Below are 22206 nucleotides of genomic sequence, written 5' to 3' on the forward strand. Positions count from 1 at the left end.
AAAAATGTAGTGGACGAATCAGCAAATGGTGACCGAATATAGTGCATATTATTAGAAATCTGGTTATTAATAAAAGATAAACTAAATTGCATGCATGCAAAAACAGTCATTAAACAGCTTGCGTATGGACCGGTTATAAATAATATTAAATAGGATAATTATATATAATGCAGTATAAATCATTATTTACGGTATAATCTTGGTTAGTTCCCCGTGTGTACAAATAAAGTTCCTTTGTACAAAACATATATCGATCGATACTAGTAAATAAGGCTTCCATATGGTACGAGTTAGTTTAAATGAACATTATTAATTTTCGGACCCATGCATAGAGAATGACTTAATGAGTATACCGTATGGAAATGTAAACATGAAGTTGTGTTATTTATAACTTGTTGGGTTTCCAGAAGCTATTTAAATACCTTAAGTTGACGCATGCGCAGTACAGTTCCAGGCCTCGCTCGTTGTCATTGTCCGCTTCCCAGCACAGTGTTGTCAGTAAAAACTTCCTTTTGCTATAAATAGTTTGTCAGCAGGCTTTTTTTCACATTGAATATGAAAATATCAAGGGCATCGCATATGACGACCAATTCGACGTTTTATTTGCAGGAGTTACAGATGACGCTCTTGGATTGTAGCAGTTCCTTCATGTTAATATAATGCTGTTCAACGGTAAGGTTCTTATTTTAATTTTTTATTGCGAATACAAATTCAAACAAACTAATGGAATAAGATTGATAGGTTTGTGTTCCGCTTTTTGTTTGTGTGTATGTGTTTGTGTAATCTTTTCAGCAAATAAGATCTATCGAATTACATGTTTTTATTGTATAAAGTAACTTTTTGTAATGTATGTAGCAACGATAAGTTATTGGCTTGATTATGATTTAATGTATTTTACGCACTATGTACATTATTTTTCGCGAATACAAAACAAGAAATATCTTTAAATATAAAACTAAGTTATTAAATTAAAATCAAGGGTTTAAGTATAATATTGTTGTGTTCTTTTTTCACATATCCGCCGCATAAAATTGTGTCATGAAGTGCACGTATATTAAACCACAAAAAAGTGCTTGCGGATTAAAATTTGACTACGTGTGTTTACATCATATATGTGTCCTAACGTGGTTTATTATGAATTTATTTCTTCGTGAACGAAACATTTGATATTTGATTCATACGCAATAGTTTTCTTTCCACACATTAAAATAACAATGTAAAAACGCGGCATGCGAACATTGATCCTATGTCATATGCGGCCAGCGTATCGCAAGCCAAGCCTGCGCTTTTGCGCAACCTGGTCAGAGGCAACGCTCTCCGCTATAAAAAGCACGCAAGGTTACGTAGTATCGTCTGAGTATCTTCTTCAGTATGCATATCCTGACAAGACTGCACTGATGAAGATTGAACTGAAGCAACTTTGGCAGTATATTGCATAAGTCCTATTTTCGCATGACGCGGGTCTTCAAAACGCTCACTGCGTCTTGTAAATGGAACATAACTCCAGGATACTTTCCGATTGAAAATTGAAGTCGCATTGTGTTATTTAATAATAGCAAACTGGCAAATGCCGGTACCTATTCACGGTCGTTAATCACGCGCGTCACCTCTTTTGAGATACATTAATAAATGAGCCAATGCAGCTTCCGAGGTAGCGCTCAGGCCCGGATGTTTGGAAATTGCATTGTTTTACAGGGTGATTAGGTTTTATATGGGTTTTTTTCAACATATTTCGCAATTTTTTTTAAATCGGAAAATGTAGTGCGATTCAGCGATTATAAATTCATCCAAAAATGTACAGATACATACATTCTCAACCCATTTAAAAACGTGAGAACCTTAATAAGTTGTTGCATGGTGGAGTTTAAAAAAGCATTTCGACGAGTTTTTCCTGTGTTACCAGAAAATTTCAACCCAATTAAATCGCTAACGACATCAAACGATTGCGTACAACATACATTAGAGTCTGCATGCACTACAATAATGCCGACGTAGTAGATAATTTTGCATTTTCTCAAAGGAGATGGAACCAATGATAAGAAGATGGTGCTAATAATAGGAGTTGGCGCCAATGCAGGATATATCTCACGAGAACCTAAGTTCTATGTGTATATGTGCGTCGTCTCGCCGAGAACTAAGGTTTTCAAATGAGAACCTATGTTCTCATGAAAAACCTAGTTTCTCATGAGAACCTAGGTTATCGAGCGTAAACAAAGGTTTTCAAATGAGAACCTAGGATCTCATGAAAAACCTAATTTCTCATGAGAACCTAGGTCCTCATAAAAAACCTGGTTTCTTGGGATTTCATAAACCTAGTTTCGCACGAGAACCTAGGTTCTCATGAAAAACCTAGTATCTCATGAGAACTAGGATCTCATGAAAACCTAGTTTCTCATGAGAACCTAGGTAAAAACCTGGTTTCTTGAGATTTCATGAGCCTAGTTTCTTATGAGAACCTAGGTTCTCATGAAAAACCTAGTTTCTCATGAGAACCTAGGATCTCATGAAAAACCTGGTTTCTTGGGATTATTCAACAGGCATAAGCCGTCGGTGACCGCCTCTTGTTCATATGTACGACGTTTTCCTTTCATGGGTGTTTCTTGAGGAATGAAATTAGTAAAGTAATCTGTCTACATTGGTCTGAACACATGAATAAAAAATGAAACTGTTTATGAAATACATCTTTAATTGTAAATATTATTTTGAGACTAAAAATTGAAACAAAGTCAGATCAATCGTTACATAATTCATTTTCATTTAAAGTAGCTTAAGATATTAAGTTCCCTTGTTCGGGCCTCAAACGACAGTTTTCTGTTTTAAGTATGTCTGTGATATATTTAAGCAATCATTATGGTATAAATACAAGTTAAATCTCTATTGATAATGTGTAATAATGTATTACTAGTATTCAATCGTAAGATATGGGCCCACACTGCAAGAAAAACGTATGCACTAAAGACTTTGCAATTATATTTCAACCCCTGCAACCACTTTTTCTTTCATTGTGCTAAGTTCAGTGTAGAACGAGCTCAGCTCATACATAGTGTATCGCAGATATGTTCTCCATCACTATATGTTTTTCTGTTTGGTGATCCTTCGCTTTCTGTCGATGAAAATTGTATCATATTTGACCATGTTCAGCGCTTCATAAAATCAACCAAGAGATTCTAGCCGCCATCCATTTTCTTCTCTATGCCACTCTTCTCCATTAATTTCTACATGACCGTTTACAACCTCGAAATCAATATTATTTTCTGTTTATGTTTCCTTCCCCCCTCAATTTCTATTTCTTTTCCCCTGTAAAATTGCTTGTGTTTCTTTCCATCAATGTTAGTGAACTTGTATATACGTTGCATTCTGTATTATGTTTTTTGGACTTGTAAGTTGCATTTTGAATCTTGTATTGTCAATCTACTACGACGTCATGACATCATGTCATGCGTAAATATATTATTTATCGGGAGAGGGCTCCAATAAGGTTCGCCTCTCAGCCCAATCATATGCCAATGTCATTTAACTTGTGAATATGTTACTATGTCGTAATAAATAAGTTTCAACCAACTTGAGATATCTGCAAAAAGACAGTTCTTTACGGCGTGTTTTCATTCTGTCCAGCTCGTGTGTAAACATGTGTAAACCCCATTGATCCTGCACCCTGAATAATATGTGTCCCGTATTTCAAACGAGCAAGTTTACGCCGTCCGATACGTAATTATGGGATCCTATGTTCTCATGAGAACCTATGGTTCCCAAATGAAAACCACGGATTTAGTATTAAAGATGAGAACTTAATTTCTCGTCATGAGAACTATGGTTTTCACAGTGTAATTCTGGGAACCTAGGTTCTCATGAGAACTATGGTTCCCAAATGACACGGATTATGGCAAGCGGTTCGACGCATAATCCCAAAGACCTAGGTTTTTCATAAGAACCTATGTTCTCATTCTGAGAACCTAGGTTCTTACCAGAACATTGGTTTTCAAATGAGAACCTAGGATATCGAATACAAACTTGGGTTCTGGAAGCCATGTGCAATATTCAAGCGAGAACCTAGGTTCTCATGAAAAACCTAGTTTCTTGGGATTATGCGTCGAGCCGCTTGCCATATCTATGTACACACAACTATTTACTGTTATAGGCAATCGCGTAATATGCATATAAACAAATTGAAAGCGTGTTTGAAGTCTGGAATCGGGTTAATTTGCATCAAAATTCATTATCACGTGGATTGATGTTATTTTTGTGCATAGCGCATTGACATTAATGGAAAACAAGTTTTCGCTGATTTCCAAATAACATCTGTTGGCGTTAAATTTTCCTCGCTGCAAAAATTACTGCAAGAAATATATATCAAAAGTTTTTTGTTTGCATTTGTAATTAAACAGTTTATAAATAATAAACTGTAACTCTTAAAGTGATATTATGGGCATTTTTTCACAGTTGAATTGAGCTGAAAAGAATTAACAGGTCAAACGAGAAAGTTAAAATGTGGTTACTGCCCAATTATCTGCAACTCATCTTGCTACCAGTAGTTTATAAAATATATTTTATATTATATATTTTACGTGACCCACCCAGTCCTGTAAGCCGAAATGATCCGTAAAATAAAATGGTGTCTTTGTGTCGTTCAAACCAATCTGCACTAAAACTAAATTTAGGTTCACATTGTACATGCGTGATCAGTTGTCACACGAAAGTACGGTTGATATTCAAATGCATTTTTTTTCTCTTTCCGGGATATTGTTTTAGTATGTTGATGCTGCATTAACAAATATTAAAGGTTGCGATAGACACCTATATATTGTTAGATGCCCTTAATATCACTTTAAATTAAACGTACTGGTATTTTTGGAACGGGATTCCATATTAAATATTAATAACGTTTACGTAATTAGGTACTTTCCATTTAATTCTATTTTTGTCATCCAATCGGACAAGCCACATTGCAATACTCTTTCTACAACAACAACAACAACAACTGCTCCTGCTACTACTACTACTTCTACTACGACTACGACTACGACGACGACTACGACTACTTCTACTACTACTACTACCACTACTACTACTACTACTACTACTACTACTACTACTACGACTACGACTACGACTACGACTACGACTTCCACTACTACTACTACTACTACTACTACTACTTCTACTACTACTACTACTACTACTACTACTACTACTACTACTAGTACTACTTCTACTACTACTATTTTTTTTTCAAAAATTGTTTCACTTCCGGTTTTATTTTACCCATTTTCTCACTCGAACACTTTTTAGCATTTGCCATCTGTTGACTTTTCTTTGTAGTAAACATGTATACAGTAAAGGATAGCATTTCTAAGTATTCAGTTTTATGCCATAATTGTTGTATAAAATTAAATATAAATTGTGTCAGGGTGCTAAATATGCCATTCAAACTTTTTTTTAAAAATATAATTATATTCGAAGGAAAGTGGACTTTCAGGCTTCCAATATTATTCCTCTCTATTGACGGGTACTGGTTTAACGGTTTATATACGTGAGTTCACATTTAAATAATACATTAGTATGCATGGTACATGCTTGTGTTTTTTTTATTGTTATAAAATACCCAAAGTATAACACAATTTGTCAATTAGATTTGCATATGAATGTATGTTTAATGTACGTCAATTATATGTAGGTATCCATCAAATAGCTGTGCATGAACTACTTTGTTTATGAAATTCTTTATACTATTTGAATAGCTCTGTATACTTTTATGTATGAAATTTCCTACGTATGTATGTAATATTCTACGGGAAAATACAATTTTACACTGGCAAAAACAACAACATGTAAAAGGTATAATAGAATACTGGCAAGATTGATTCGTTGAAAAACACCCATGTTTAAACCGTTATCAAGATTTAAAAGCTGTCAATCACTCTTTTGTGTTGTTAATGATATTATGGTAAACGTTGGCTTATAGGCTTTATAGAATTCAAATCATTTCTAAATAAATTTCAGTGTTCTATCTTGTAATCTACTCAGTTTACTCCAACAGCTACTTTTGCAACAAATATTAGTGTAATTAGTTTTTTTTGCATGCCATGTACATTGCTAAATTGGACATGAACAGCAATCAAAGAGCCTTCTAATGAGAAATGAACACATATGCTTGCAACTCAAGTGATGTTAAAAGTATTGATAGAACCCATTGGGAGTTTCAATTTGTTTTCAGAATATAATCTGCTAAAATACATGTCACGTAATTATGTATCGTTCGTGGATATCACACAGTAATAACCAACAAAGTTCATTTCTGATTTCTTTGCGTTTTATTTCTGCTTATTAACACAACACAACGTTTCCAAAATGTTTGTCAAATACAAGATACATGCGAAGCCCGCAATGGGCCCATCCCGCGAAAGCCAGCAATAATGCGACTTGTATATTCGGCCGTTCAAGTAAGACTGTTCATAAATATAGATATAAACAACGAAAGCTTTGATAATTGTTATGTGTACAATTCTGATTGGCTGTGTAACGTCACGTGTCTACATGTACAATTCTGATTGGCCGTTTGTTAAGTCACGTGTCTGCAACCTAAATATGACGTATGCAACGGACACTTAACGAATACATACGGGAATTACCGAATATTGACACATACGGTAAGCAAATATTCGTGCCCGGTAATTATAACCCGAGACTATTGATTTGTTGATCCAGATGGCTGCCTATTTAAGATTGTATGAAATGTGGTACACATTTCGATCATTATATAAATCCAACAATGCCCCAAATGTGCGTTTTGTGTGCATTATGTTACACAACTTTCCCCCTTAATTTGATTTTTTTATATTTTATGATTTAAAAAAATCTTTTAAAATTTTACTATTGAATTACTAATAAAATTAAAAAACTAGATTCATATAAACACACTCAAATGATGGAAAATATGAAGATAACAATATGATTTCCTTGACAAGCATCTCTGCTGGAATAAATAACATTAGTAATTGTTATACAATTTAAATTTCAATCAAAATGTTGTGTAGAACATCATCTGTTGATCGTTGGCCATCTGTACATCTGGTGTCGTCCATGTTGTCTTGAAGTTGTAGCTCGCGGCGAATAAGATGTTTCATTGAAGTCATTGCCACCGTCATGAAGATAAGTCGATTGTAGGTTCGTCCGTGGCGATTGGAATGCGTTTATTGATTCAGCTCTGCTTTCCGATGTTTAACTTGCGTCGTCGATTGTCGTTTCCGTTGTATTCATCGTTGTTGTTGTTTTCGTTGTCGTTTGTACTTTTGTTGATGGCCCCAGCGTCTTCATTTCTCTCGGGACATTAAGATCTTCTATTGGCCATAATGCTCACGAGGTATTAACTATAGCAGTGTTCTCCTTGATGTCTTAGGCCTCGGAAGTATCATTCCAAATGCGTTATCTACGCACGTCAAACAGTTGAACGGCTGCATCTACTCTATAGTGTTTAACGTCACAAGTATTGTGTCCAGTGTTGCGTCACTTGTTGTCCTTCGAAATCTTCTGGCGTTGGTCTTCTTTTAGCGATAGAACCAGGTATTCACTTTGAGAGTAAACGCCGTGATGTTCCATTCTAATTATGTTGTTTGTTTCTTCTATTCGTTGTGGAAGGCGTTGTCTCGCGAAGTCGCTCTTCTTTGGCGTTGTCTTCAAATCTCGATATTTTTATCTGCGTCGTGGTGATACAAGTATCAGTTGTTCAAAATCATGGCAAACATTTATAAATATCCCCTTAGTTATTGTTAAATATCGTCATGACAACTTACTGTGATATCTTATTCAAAAAAATAAATTCTTTACAACGAAAAAATATTAGTCAATTCCTCGAAACACACTTCGGATAAGTACATGACAGTTTGACATCTGACAAGCCATTTACTTAATATGACTTGTGTACCGCCTTAGGCATAATCATTTTACACACGTGCAGCCAGTAAATTTTTGACAGGCGCGCGCCACTTTATTGACCTAGAGTAATGGGTTATGATAGACGTACCTGTTCAAATCATGGTTTCATAAACCTCGTCTGTATCACTATAGTTTTGCCGTTGGGCATAAATTTATTGACATGTTTGGCCTGTGCACTTGTAAAAATGCGCAAATATGACAAGGCAGACTTTTATATATATGCATTCATAATATAAGAACACGTATCGGTATACTTCAAAATTCAGGTCTTTGCTCCTAATCGAACTACTCAAATAATTCTTATGCGACATCGCATCTTCTGTCCATAGCGTAATTTGCTTCGATGGCACAGGGATAAATTCTCTTACTCATGAGGACGCTAAGGTTATCAGAACCTCGGGCTCGGTATGTCCGAACGCTGATCAGTCAGCCGTGCTCATAAAATATAATTGTAACCCTTAAACAATTATACTAGAAATTTAATGCGTACATATCGTTATATTTTCACTGCGCTATACGCGTCAGATCGCATTAAATTCTTACTTAAAATTACTCAAGACCTTCAATATTACCGATATCCTATATATATTTGCATCAACACAATGACGTATATACATATTTACATAATTTTTTTTTTTGTGTGTCTGCCCTATTCATATTCGCAATCAACATTATTTTTCTTATTTCCTATTTTCTTTCTTTTACAATTCGGAAAACTATTTTTAAATTTTCCAATAATTTTATCTATTCGTCCTCTACAATTTTCTTTATCATTCTAATAAACAAAACCCGCCTTATTTTCTTTATTAAAATAATAAACAAAACTGTCTTAAATAATCTTAATTCCTAAATTCTTAATTCTGCCAATGTAAAATACTAGGTAAATTCTTTGAATATTTTTTATATTTGTTCCTTCTTCGAGTTTTTCTATTATATTAATAAATAAAATCATCCACAAATTTTCTTAATTAAAATAATAAACAAAACTGTTTTGAATACTCTTATTTTTCTCGTACATTTTAATTTAATGAAAATTTACAAACATTCTAACAATTTAAAATATATTGGTATGCAAAAAAACATAATTCCGTACATAATCCTATATTCTAACAATACCAAAAATATATAAAAATTCTTTAAATACTCTTTGTGTGTACACCTTTAATTTAATGATTTCCATAACTCATAAAAATGATGTAAAACTCAAATATCTCTTTTTATTCTCAATTCACCGCTATTTATAAAAATGTGCCGATAAATGCAAAATTGGCATGATTTTGATATTTGTAAAATTTGTTCGTACATAATTTATTATCAACACTATAATTTTTAACATCTAACTACATTAAATTCTTTAAACAATTCTTAAAAATTTCGTTGTCATGACGCCTTTTACTTTAATTTTCTACTTTATAAATTTTGAAATTCCCTCTCCAAGTTTGCCATAATTGTTTTAAACAACTGACCTGAATTCATGTCGCGTTGTGGTTGTGATGTTTTCATTTTTTCGGCACGTGATCGCACTTGTGATCGTACTTCGGTCGTATCCATGGTACACGGCTCCATAAAATGTTCTGTGTCACGTAATTACGTATTGTTCGTGGAAAAGACACAGTAACCAACAAAGTTCATTTCTGATTTCTTTGCGTTTTATTTCTGCTTATTAACACAACACAACGTTTCCAAAATGTTTGTCAAATACAAGATACATGCGAAGCCCGCAATGGGCCCATCCCGCGAAAGCCAGCAATAATGCGACTTGTATATTCGGCCGTTCAAGTAAGACTGTTCATAAATATAGATATAAACAACGAAAGCTTTGATAATTGTTATGTGTACAATTCTGATTGGCTGTGTAACGTCACGTGTCTACATGTACAATTCTGATTGGCCGTTTGTTAAGTCACGTGTCTGCAACCTAAATATGACGTATGCAACGGACACTTAACGAATACATACGGGAATTACCGAATATTGACACATACGGTAAGCAAATATTCGTGCCCGGTAATTATAACCCGAGACTATTGATTTGTTGATCCAGATGGCTGCCTATTTAAGATTGTATGAAATGTGGTACAAATTTCGATCATTATATAAATCCAACAATGCCCCAAATGTGCGTTTTGTGTGCATTATGTTACATACAGAAATTAAATACAATTTAACCAAGTAAAGTGTTATTAAGGAATCGTTTTGTATTGAACCAATTCGTTTAAACAACATCGGCATATGGCTTTCAGAATCTTACAAAGGCAATATGTTTTCATCAAGTCATTAAATATGGAATACAAATTCTGTGATAACTAGATACGTCTTGCATTAACTCAGAAGTAAATGGTTGAACGTAACTGCTTTACCAAATCAGTGACAACACCAGCTATTCTGAGTAAGGAGTCCTCTGGACTTCCAACTTATGAAATTTAGGAGTCCGACCATACTTCAGGTAGGCCAAAAATTATGACACTTCTTTATATATCGTATTTTTCGGATTATAACATAAAACATGTAAAACATAAACCCTAATGACGAATGCTAGCTTAAGAAACTTCAGCGTACAGTTTATCGAGTACATGTATTGACATACCTGTACGCTGAAGCGAACCCCGTGTCGAAAGTCAACCAGAGTCGTAACATATTTATGTCACGCTATAAATCAAAGAAAGCTCATTTTCTTGGATACATTTCTACATATATTGGTGAATGAATATAAATTACTGCATCGGGGAATATTTTAAGGTTCAAATGTTTCAAATGCATCTTACAATAGATGGAAAATAATTCTCATCAGTCTGAAATTCACAATTTTGTCGCCATTGTCGCTTTGTCACGTGACGAGTTTTCATTTAGATACTTTCAGATCGACATTGACATTTTTTGCAGAAATTGTAAACATTACTTTCGTTTTCTGAAAACTATTATTTGTGATTAACAACTTACGTCTGGTGGATTATAAGACTGATTTCAGTGTGAACCAGGTAGTTTTAAATAATACTAGTATTAACTTTGAGTTTGTATTTTCACTACAATTTGTTTACAAAACAAGCCAGAATAATTTAAAATATTGGGATATGTCATTCTGATTTTGAAAACACTTGAGCACATGGTATGCTACTAAAATAGAAATAACGTCATATGAACGTGAACTCTCGGGAGATTTTCATATCAATAATGTCTGTCGCATCGCTGTTTTTCTCGATATGTTAGAACAGAAAAGAGAAATTTCAAATGTTTAAGATAGTATTTTGTGAAAGAATATATCAGCCAAATGTGAAAGATGTCAATCTTCCGATCAAGTGGTTGATTTGGGTCAATACCTGCATTTACAAGCTGTTTTTGACCGGTCTATGTTAACTGTCAACTTTTCGGGAATTTCTGGTTGACTTACTTAATGGGGTTGGTCCATAACTTTAAAGTCGTGCCAGTCAAAAATCATAAAAAGATACATTTAAAGTTATGGTAGCCAGAACTAGACGAATGCCTGTGGTTGATAATCGGGATTCGGTGTAACATCTCATTGCTTTATATATTTTCTAAGAACGTATTAATCTAAACATATATCGGTAAAATGTTGCATTCGCACATTTGCACATTTTAATCACTTTTGTCAAAAAATCGCAGTCTACACGCCTTTCAAGCGCGTATTCACACCGCCCACAACTAAATCCAGTTTTGTCCGGATTTTCTGCTTAATCAGTATACATCTCAATAAGTTTTTCAGTAATAACTAATTTTAAAGACCCTTACGATGTGGACAAAGCGTGTTTAAATTGAAATTAAGATGAAATGTCAATTGAAAATTATTCGCGATATAAGTTTGCTATTCTGAACGACGATCCTTTTAAAATTAAAATATCTCTATGTTTTCTGCACTACAATATGTTTAGTGAAAAATCAATACACCAACGCTTTCCATCTGGATTACGGAAAAAGATCGGGTTGATTCAGATATCGAGAGTTTCTCATATTACTACTCGCAAGCAGTGCGACAAGGTACCAAAATACATAATTTCAGATTGTTTTGTTTTGTTTTGTCGATGTGTTAAAGCAGAATGATGAGTGTCATTCATGTTTCGGATGTAAAAAAGTGTGGACAGTCTGATCTCAAGTAACGGGATTTTTATAATTCAAAGATGATTTTGAAGGAGTCCAACGGACTTCCATGTGGTTAGTTTTGACCCCAGACACATGATTTGAGGAAACACTTTTTTTCAGTTACACACCAAATGTCAAACCCCTGCGGCTTTAAAGAAGATTTTTAAAGTTATCGATATTTACTATACACGTCTTTATATATAACTTGAGTCCCGGGCTGTGGAAAGTTTTGACCCAAGGGTGCGTGATTTGAACAACTGTAGCAGAGGACTACTATAAGACGTTATATGCCAAATAGCAAGCCTCTGCGCAATGCTGTTTCAGCAAATTAGATTTCAAAGTTTTCAATAAAAAAATACATATATTTAAACAAGTACCCATAGGGCGGGGTACATTTTTTATCCGAGAGAGATGATTTTGAAAAAGTTATTACAGGACCAGTATACGATGTTAAACGATAAATAAATCTCTGCCTTAACGTTTTGAGAGAAAAAGATTTTAAAGCTTTTTTTAAATATGTAAGTCTAAATAAATTTCGTCATCTTTGGGCATGACAACTTTTTACCCAAGAGAGGATATTTGAAAAAAAAAACTTGGTAGAAGACTTCAATAAAATGATACATGCCAAAGACAAAACGTCTTAGCCTTGCGGTTTCATAGAAGTCATTTTGAAAGTGTTTGCTTCATACATATAAAGTATGTAACCCTCAGGGGGGGGGGGGGCAATTTTCACCCTAGGGGATTATAAAAAAAAACTGTTAAAATTTCGGACGAAGAGTGACTTCTATATAATCGCTCCCTAAACTACTTTCACCTTAAGTCGTATTTTGGAACGGACATTAGTAATTTCGAAATCAGTTGAAATATCATGAGTGCAATTTTTTTGATAGAGTTTCATGATGATTTGGCAAATCATTTGACTAATAGATTGTTTACAAAGTTTCATAATACCCACATACGGAAAATTTCTTAGCACCCTGGTACTCATATTTTTTAGTAGAAATGAACCGTTTTCAAACTCAGCAGATATACCATTAGAAAAAGCGTTCTGAGCAAGTTTCATCAAGAACATGTAACTTCTAGAATGTTCAGAAGTTTTCTATTTATTTTGAAATAGCAACCTACTTTTTTGAAGGCAGATTTGAAATTTACCCAATCGTCATTTAGAACAATCTTTTTACACAGTTTGGTGAATATTGGAAATAATCATAATCTCTAGAGTGTTTGTAATGTATATTTTGACAACGGACAATGCAGGAACGATAATATAAAATGGGCAAAAAGGCATCACAAAAGCTCACTTTAAGCAAGTTGTGCTCATTTATCTTAAACGGACTCTTGCTAGGTACATCTGTGTGAGCTATGACAGAGCATTGTAAACAGGGGTTTTATTCAACGATTTTGTCAATAGACTTGGGTCCTTTGCGCTCCAAGCCGTTTGACTAAAACTTTGCTTACATACATTAAAACATTGACAATACAAGTATTGTCATCATAATAATACAACCATACGTATACACAATGTATCTTCTAAAAATAAACTGGTTGATTAGTTAGGGGTTTTTATAGTATAACAGAAAAATACTTATTCAAGTGCTTAGTCACAATGACTGTATTGTTCTAGTTTTGTATATGCTTCCGACATCACTTAGTTTTGATTGAACACTCCTCACTATCAATTGCCAAGCTTTCTATAATCTTCCTTGTTAAGAAGAAGTCTTACAGTTCTCAAGCAGTGGTTGAAGTGTGCGTTCATGACTTGAAATGAACATGGCTTTATCGTCGTCCAATGATTGACGGATAAATACTTGCTTTCAAAGGTACTGTCTATTCCTCTTAATTCCCCGTAATCATATAAACCCAAGCAGGTCCTTACTGTATAAGCATTTGTAAAGAAAGCGTATTGTTTTCTCACCTGGGCCATATGCCAAATCTTGCAAAATAGTACGAACACGATTTTGAACTTGCACAGTTCTGACCCTTATAAATATCTACAAAAGGCTATTTTACACTGGTTGTTTGCAATTATAGTAAAAATAATCAAAAATATGTCCAATAAACCAAATAGCTGTAATTCAGTGATTTGCATTTGTATGTTTAGCAACCGGACTGAGCAATTTCATCATAATTATATAAAAATGTATATTTTATGTATATATCTATCGCTTACTTGAAGTTTACTTTTGTAAGATGGACCATTTTTCTGTGTATACTGATCCTTAATCGTATGAATAGACTCTCAATACTTAAGACGCCTTAATGGGCTATATTCGATTCTAGCGTCACCTGTTGGCATACATGTTTCTGTCTGCATAAGTACATTTGATTGAAATGGTTTTAGACGCTTATGTTGCTTTTGATTTATTGTTCGGTTAGCTTCGGCAAACCTTTAAACTGGTTTGAACCCCGATTACATTGACCTTTCTAAATCGATGATACCAGTTTTAGTCATGGTATGTTAATAATTTGTGTTTTTGTCGTTTCTTTATTAAACGTAGTAGTTGATGTTTCTTTAATAAACGTAGTAAATGGTGTTTCTTTAACAAACGTTATATAGTTTCTGGAGAGCCATTGTTTGCTATATTGAAACAGCTATACTGAATTTCTTTTCAGCTATTCTACCAGCGAACACATCGGAGTGGACAAATATCCAAGATGCAGCGTAAAAACTATTAAACGTGACTCAAAAGAACTCGCACTTGCGTTGGAAGAGTCTGTAATGCAAATAGCATTTTTTAATGACTAGTTAATTGTGTTGATGTTTGATCATACAAGTGAAACTTTAGATGGTATACCAAGTATAAGTCTTGGTAAAAGATCCGACGATATCTTGTACCGAACACGAACAAGAGTAAACGTTCATTATGGATGGTTAGACTATTATTAAAAGTGGAAGTTAATAAAGATCGTGGCTTCACAACCATTACTGTGCATCAGCAGTGGTGATTGCACTTGCCCATAAATTCCAAAGCGAATAACGCAACAGAGTTACAATCCACTAACATGTTCACAAGCATGGATTCACTCAGAAAGCTAAGTGCAGCGGCTTTAACGGCTTTGCGCCTGTTGCTTATATTATCTGGAATAGAACCAAATCCTGGACCTTTCAACAAAACTAATGGAGGTTAGTCTACATTTGTGAAGAGGTCTCTAATTAATTATAAAAGCAACGGAAATGTTGTTGCGTTGTTGACCAATAATAATTATAATTAATACATGTTGTGGGTTTTTATTTATATTTCAGCCGGTTACCCTGCTTTCCACGACTGGGCGCTAAAGTCAGTCTTTGTTCTCAATGTAGACCGAGAAATGGAGGCAACAATTTGGAACAAGAACTCATCAGAAGCTAGATACACCAGTTTCAGAAGGATATTGGTGACCATTGGAAGAAATTGTGGAAGTAACACTGCATGCATATACATCCGAGACAAAAAGATATTTCTTCTTTTAACATCAAAACTACTTTCGAAAATAGACTTTATAAAGGCAAACAAACCATTTCCACAATCATTTTTCGTATATCTTAATGACAATGGGGCAATTCAAATTTGTCGCATATCTTCAGATCTCAGTTCTTTTCTCGCACCTGTCAATGAATACATTACAAGTGGGAAAGTTACTTGCCTAGATTATAATGATTTTCAACCCTCAGTATCTTTGGTTCAAAGCAAACAATCTAAAGTATCAAGCATTACAGAGGACAAAACCCATTTGGCAGGTTTCAGTAATTCAGTGTATAATTTGAAAATTTACATCCATGAAAAAGAAGAAAGCCCAACTCCCGCGTATCCAGTTGAAAACGAGGAACAAAATACCATAGCCGTTCAAGCTGTTGGCGATGTGGATGGGTTTCGTTCATTTGTTGCTACGTCGTCAGGCTTGAGTGAACTTCCTATTCCATGGAGCTACCAATCCCAGACACAGAGTACTTCACAGGTGCAACAGCATGGAAACAACATCACTCCTCTACAAATACACGAGCCAGTTACTGTTGCAAGGATAGAACTAGACACATCGGAACGATATGATCCGACGGAAATCCGGTGCAATAGTTCAAATCCTGTAGTATCGAATACACAAAGGTGGCGGGGCGAAGCAACGGATTATCCGGTAAAAAAAATATACACGAATTTCTAGTTCAACGTCTGCAGTTTAAATTATGAATTTAATATCTTGGTAACTCTTTGTGAGTTCAAATTTGAACAGTACCTAAGCGTGTGATCTATTAAGTTCTGTTTAGCTCAATCGGAAGGAGAAAAATATTTTATGTCAAGTTTGCATTTCATTCTGAACTTTTTTCAAACGATACAATACAGGAGGATTGTAAAGCCTTTTGTTTGAAGCATGCATCACATTTTGTTGAATAATTTTGAAACATTTGGAACATTTTTAGAAGAAAAGTTCTTATCAACCCCAGCTGGTCATTTATTTGAGGAAAATGACCAACTGCCAATCAAGTACAGGCATAACAATACAATACGGCATTACAAACACAATTCTTTTCTTTAAGATCGTCCATCAACTCAATAATATTGCGGATGTAGATTGAAACGTTGTACGAATACTGTAATTTCATTTCGTAGCTATTAAACAGAAATACTGTCATAAATCTGTAATTGAAGATCATTATAAATGTGAAGGTCACATATCTAGTACACTTTGTGTTCACTACATTAGTGCTAAAGACTTGCCAGTTGTAGTTTTAATATTGATCTGACTTCAGCTATTGGTATACTAATATTCAAATGGTATTTTATGATATGTGATTGTTTTTAAATAATAACTTTAGTAATTTATATCACTTTATTAGCGTATGTGAGCACATTGTCGCCGTGGAGTTTTGGATATGGTGTCCACCTAGCGACCGGGAGGTCATGATTTCGATCCCTTCTGTAGGAGCGTTCACTCGATCATCTCAAAAGACACCAAGTACTGGTTCTACCCAGGTAACGGACTCGATAGCGTTTTAATAAGCCCGATGCTTTTAATGCAATCAAGCTAAAATTTAATAGGTTTAAGTTTAAGTTTGTTGTAAGTATGTGCATATATGCATAATTCAAGCAAATGTGTAATAATACTTGTTGACGTGTCTTTAACCTGTTTATAGGTAATGCCGTTATAGATTAATGGTTATGTAGTATGAGTGGAATGAATAAAATATTTATTTATGAACACACAAAAAGCAAATAAAACAAACACTATTCACATGAATACAAACACAAACAAGGACGAAAAATATAACAGTTTCCACTTCGGGCAAATATAATATTCAATTTATTGTGAAAGACACAAAAAGTGGTATTCGGTTAGTGTAAAAATATAAGTAACTAGAAATGGATCACAGACGCTGACGGTCCTTTCAACACATGTTTGGACACAGACAAGTACATTATATTGTGTACAGTAAACAAAATGACAAAGGACCGTTCCTCAGCTCAAGCTGGTCGCAGGCACTATTTCTTATATTACGATCTTATACACATTGTACTTTGAAATTTAAAGCGAGATTCACCCAGTAGTCAAAGAGGAGTTAAATCAACAACAAGTTGGGACTATATATTCTTAAGTTGAAAAACAGAAAAAAAAATCCTATATTTCTTCCAAACCTCGTCTCATTCAAAATACCATTCGTAAAAACAGTTTACACTTAACATTTCAGGTAATTAAACCGTGAACGTGTGTAATTGTGTTGGATGACTCATGATAAACGTAACCTTTAACGTATTCCTATGGGAGTAAATGAAACCCATTTTCTCTAAAGTATCTATATTGTTGTTCATTTCTGAGATTTAACTATGTGCATGTATTGCACTTATTTCCTTTTATATGTACTTACAAAAAACATAGTTTGGTAACACATTTCAGAATATATGAGTACACAATGTGCCATTTTATAGTTTGGCTACTGTACTAGAGAAGCTAATGTCTTGACATGACATTGTCAATACGTTGCAATATGTTCTGTGCAATATCATAGCCATCTTCGAATTTGTACCAGGTGGTAAAAAACTAGGTCTTTAGGTCACGTTTTCCAAAATTGTTATACCTTGAACTCAAAAGAGCGCGTTGGGCCATCATGGCCAACATTGTTTTATTTATTGTAAAGCCATCAAAATAATTGTTATGATAAATATATGTTTTGCAATTGATAACATTGTGTAACTAATATTCATAAAATATTAAAAACATAGTTGCATATCATAAAATGTAAATATTACTGTTTGTCTCAATGTCTAATTTATTGATTCCCAATTAATGGAGAACTGATAAATATCTTACTTGAGATTAGATGGATTTGTTCTTTCTATTGATCAACTCATAACTTAATAGATCACTTGTTACTGACACTGTGTAAATGTTGATGTAAATGTTGATCTGATTATGTTTTATGAAACTTGCTTTATTCAGACGGCAAAATATCCTCGCTATGCAGCGGTCGAAGATAGGACCGCATCCTTTAGAAACTGGCCAAGGACACGACCAACAATACCAGCTTTGTGTCAGAGTGGGTTTTTCTATACAGGTATATAAAACACAACTTTATTTTGGTAAAATTTACCTTTAAAGCAAACGGTGTTTAATAATTGTATGCATGTTTGGTTATTTTTCGATGAATATTTGTTTTCTAAAGATTTTTTCACTTTAAGACAATTGGTACGTTATAATGTATTATCTATAAAATTGATTACAAACAATACCATAAGATCATTCCTATTGCATGTTAATAATTGACAACACGGCGTATTTTGTGTTTCTTGTTAATGAACAGCACTGATACATTTATTTTTTCCTTAGACTGAGTACATATATGCGTGTTTACTAACGACTGATTAAGTGTGTTTGCGCTGTATGTGTTTGAACTTTGAAGCTATGGTTTAAAGATCGCATTTTTGTAACGTATACATATATCGAACATATCAAAATGAAGTATAATATAAAGTTTATTAACAGATCCAGCTCCTTTGCTGACTGATAATACAGTGTACGTGATGTAATAACTGTTAACTGAGACGTACTTACCTATTATAACTGTGTATTTAAACATGGTTTTAATTGTCTTAATTTGACCAACATAAGTTTCTAAACGTAAAAGCTCAAGTTTGATCGCATTAAAAGAGTACAAATATTAAACATTTTTGCTCCCTTTCCCATGAGATCTAATTGCTCAGTCAAAATCCAATACTAAGCCGTTTGACCGTTCTTATTGAAATATAATTGACTGCGCAATTTTGCATAATGTAAGTCGTGCCTACAACTGTTTACACAATACAAACGCTAAAAATTATTCTAAATTAGTATTTCACTGTGTTTGTATGGCATTTACTCGATATCACATAACATTATATAGAATCTTCTTAAAAGATAGTCTTTTAGCAAGCACACCTTTCAATATCGCAAACGATAAAATATTTGTGACATGTTTTTGGTAATTTTAGATGCAAACACAATATCTGAAAAGTAATGATGAGTCGTATGTATTTGAATACAATGTTTACCATTTGTAGGTAACGATGACTTGGTTAGATGTTTCTGCTGTGGTATTGGTCTAAAAGACTTTTCCGACACTGACGATCCTCTACAAGAACATGTCCGTCACTCTAGGAACTGTGCTTACCTTTTAGTTTTGTTGGGAGGCCAAGACGGAATGGAACGATACCACGTGCGTTTAAACACTATAGCCGCTTTTAAGTTTTTATTATTTAATATACTTATTTCGGAGTTTGCTTGATTTTGTAAAAAGTAAAAACCCCACTAAATTGGTGGTTACACTTATCTGAACGATTTAAACTTATTTCAAAATCACATACTAGATCAAATTTATTTAATGATTTTAATAAAACTATGTTTGGTACAGAAAAAGGTCAGCGATTATGTACGAATTATATGTTGATGTTGTTTTCCTCTTAAAGTTGGCAGATCGTGACTTTAACTTTGTGCACATGTTCAGTTGTAAAGCCAGACATTTGTTTTTTTTTAATTCTAACACGGCACGCGACTTGTTTTCTATAGACAAAGAAGGAAATCAAGTGTGGGTTATTCTGCAATAACTTATGGGCGGAGCTTAATGTTTCGAAAATAGTTCCGAAAAACGTGCTAAAACCCGCTCTAAAAGAAATGTAATAAATGTAGCATGTATATAAATGTAATGAAACAACAAATTGTTTATTTGGTGATAAGTGGCATAACCACACCTACAAAGAATGTTATTGGCTAGGAAGCGTAATTCAGAAAACATTTATAGCATGTCAGCTTTTCAGTAGCATCTATAAACGTGACGTCATTAAGTTTCTACTATTGTTGTTTTCATTGAAAAACTACAGTAAAGAAAACTTTAAACAATGTCTTTTATCTACAGACTGGAGTAGTGTCTTACTATGTGACAATGTCTCTGTAGCTTGGTATAATTTTAAAAGTACATTTTTATCTGTTCTTGATGGCATTGCACCTGTAAAAAAAGTTAGATTTAAACAACGCACTCAGCCTTGGATTACTCCTGATCTTTTGAATAGTATCCAGGCAAGAGACAAAGCTTTTCATGTATATAAGATAAATAGAATGGAAGAAAGTTTTAATACTTTAAGGAGTTGAGAAATAAAGCTCAGTCAATTATCTGTAAGGCCAAGAAACATTATTTTTCAGATAAACTAGAACAGTATAAAAACAATTCTAAATCTCTCTGAGACACACTTAAGAAGTTAGGTCTTCCCACTAAAAAAGGGAACTCTTCATCGAGTAGCATAGGGCTTCAGATTGATGGGCAAATTTCCTTTGACAAATTTACAGTAGCTGAGAAATTTAACACATTTTATACATCAGTTGCTTCTTTACTTGTTGAGAAACTACCAAAAAGTTTTAATAAATATGACAAGTAATTACTACGCTACTGAAGGTGTTGTGCAAAACAGTTTTTCATTTTCCATTGTGTCTGAAAATAAGGATAGTGCTTCTTTCATATCTTGTCCCCTTGCTCATATTGTTAACTTGTCAATCATACAGGGTTCTGTTCCTGATGACCTCAAGTCAGCGAGAGTTATTCCCCTCTATAAGAAAAGTGTTAAGACTGAGGTTGAAAACTACAGACCGGTTTCGATCTTAAGTATCATCTCAAAGATCCTTGAAAGAGTAATTTATGACCAAGTTGAAGGTTCCTTAAATGACAAAAAGCTTCTGTATAGCTATCAATCAGTATTTAGGCGTGGCTACTCTACAGACACCTGCCTTACCCATTTATCTGATTATATTCGTTTTAAGATGGATGAAGGTAAGATGGTTGGTATGATATTGTTAGACCTACAGAAGGCCTTCGATACCGTCAATCATAGTATTTTAATCACGAAACTTGAGGCTATTGGCCTCCATAGTGACGCAGTCAGGTGGTTTACCTCCTATCTCTCCGATCGCCATCAGGTTGTTGACGTATCGGGTACTATGTCCTCCGAGGCCTCCATCTCATGTGGTGTTCCTCAGGGCTCCATTTTAGGTCCCCTTTTATTTTTAATTTATGTGAATGATATGGCCGCTGTGGTAAGAAATAAACAATTACCTTATGCTGATGATACTGGCATCCTGGTAGCTGGTAAACACATTTCAGAAATTGAATCCATTCTTTCTAGCGATCTCGAACTTATAAGTGTGTGGTTAGTGGACAATAAACTTTCCCTACATCTTGGTAAAACAGAATCTATATTGTTTGGCTCAAAGCCCAAACTAAGGTCAAATCCTCAGTCTCTTGCAATGATGTGTCAATTACTCCATCAAGTTCTGTTAAGTACCTAGGTGCTATATTGGACCAGTTCCTGTCTGGTAAAACCATTGCTAGGTCAGTTATTACAAAGGCAAACTCAAGATTAAAGTTCATATACAGAAATAGTAAGTTCTTAACATTGCACACCAGAAAACTCCTTTTCATGTCTCTTATACAGTGCCACTTTGACTATGCCTGCTCTTTTTGGTACCCTGGTCCTATTCAGTCACTTAAAAATAGGCGTCAAACTACACAAAACAAGATGATTAGGTTTGTTCTGAATATGGATAACAGATCACATGTTGGTCAAGAACAGTTTTCACATTTAGGTTGGCTGCCTGTTTCAAAACGAGTAGAACAGATCATACTTTGTCATGTACATAAGATTAAAATGGCCTTGCACCAGAGTATATGGGTGAGAATTTTAAGCCAGT

General features: G+C 34.2%; 1 protein-coding gene across 2 annotated transcripts in view; it reads left to right on the forward strand.

Annotated features, from left to right (window-relative positions):
* Positions 1 to 491: 491 nt before the first annotated feature.
* Positions 492 to 22206, forward strand: part of LOC127851097 (uncharacterized) — a 48145-nt gene continuing 26430 nt past the window's right edge. Inside the window, exons 1-5 of one of the 2 annotated variants that reach the window (XM_052384619.1) lie at positions 492 to 672; positions 14641 to 15151; positions 15272 to 16137; positions 18436 to 18550; positions 19533 to 19687. In XM_052384619.1, coding sequence (XP_052240579.1) covers positions 15031 to 15151; positions 15272 to 16137; positions 18436 to 18550; positions 19533 to 19687 — 1257 coding nt within the window. In that variant the 5' untranslated portion in view covers positions 492 to 672; positions 14641 to 15030. The remainder of the gene's footprint in view (positions 673 to 14640; positions 15152 to 15271; positions 16138 to 18435; positions 18551 to 19532; positions 19688 to 22206) is intronic. The other variant, XR_008035663.1, reaches the window with a different exon arrangement.

The sequence above is a fragment of the Dreissena polymorpha genome, chromosome 11, assembly GCF_020536995.1.
Source record: "Dreissena polymorpha isolate Duluth1 chromosome 11, UMN_Dpol_1.0, whole genome shotgun sequence".
Taxonomy (NCBI): domain Eukaryota; kingdom Metazoa; phylum Mollusca; class Bivalvia; order Myida; family Dreissenidae; genus Dreissena; species Dreissena polymorpha.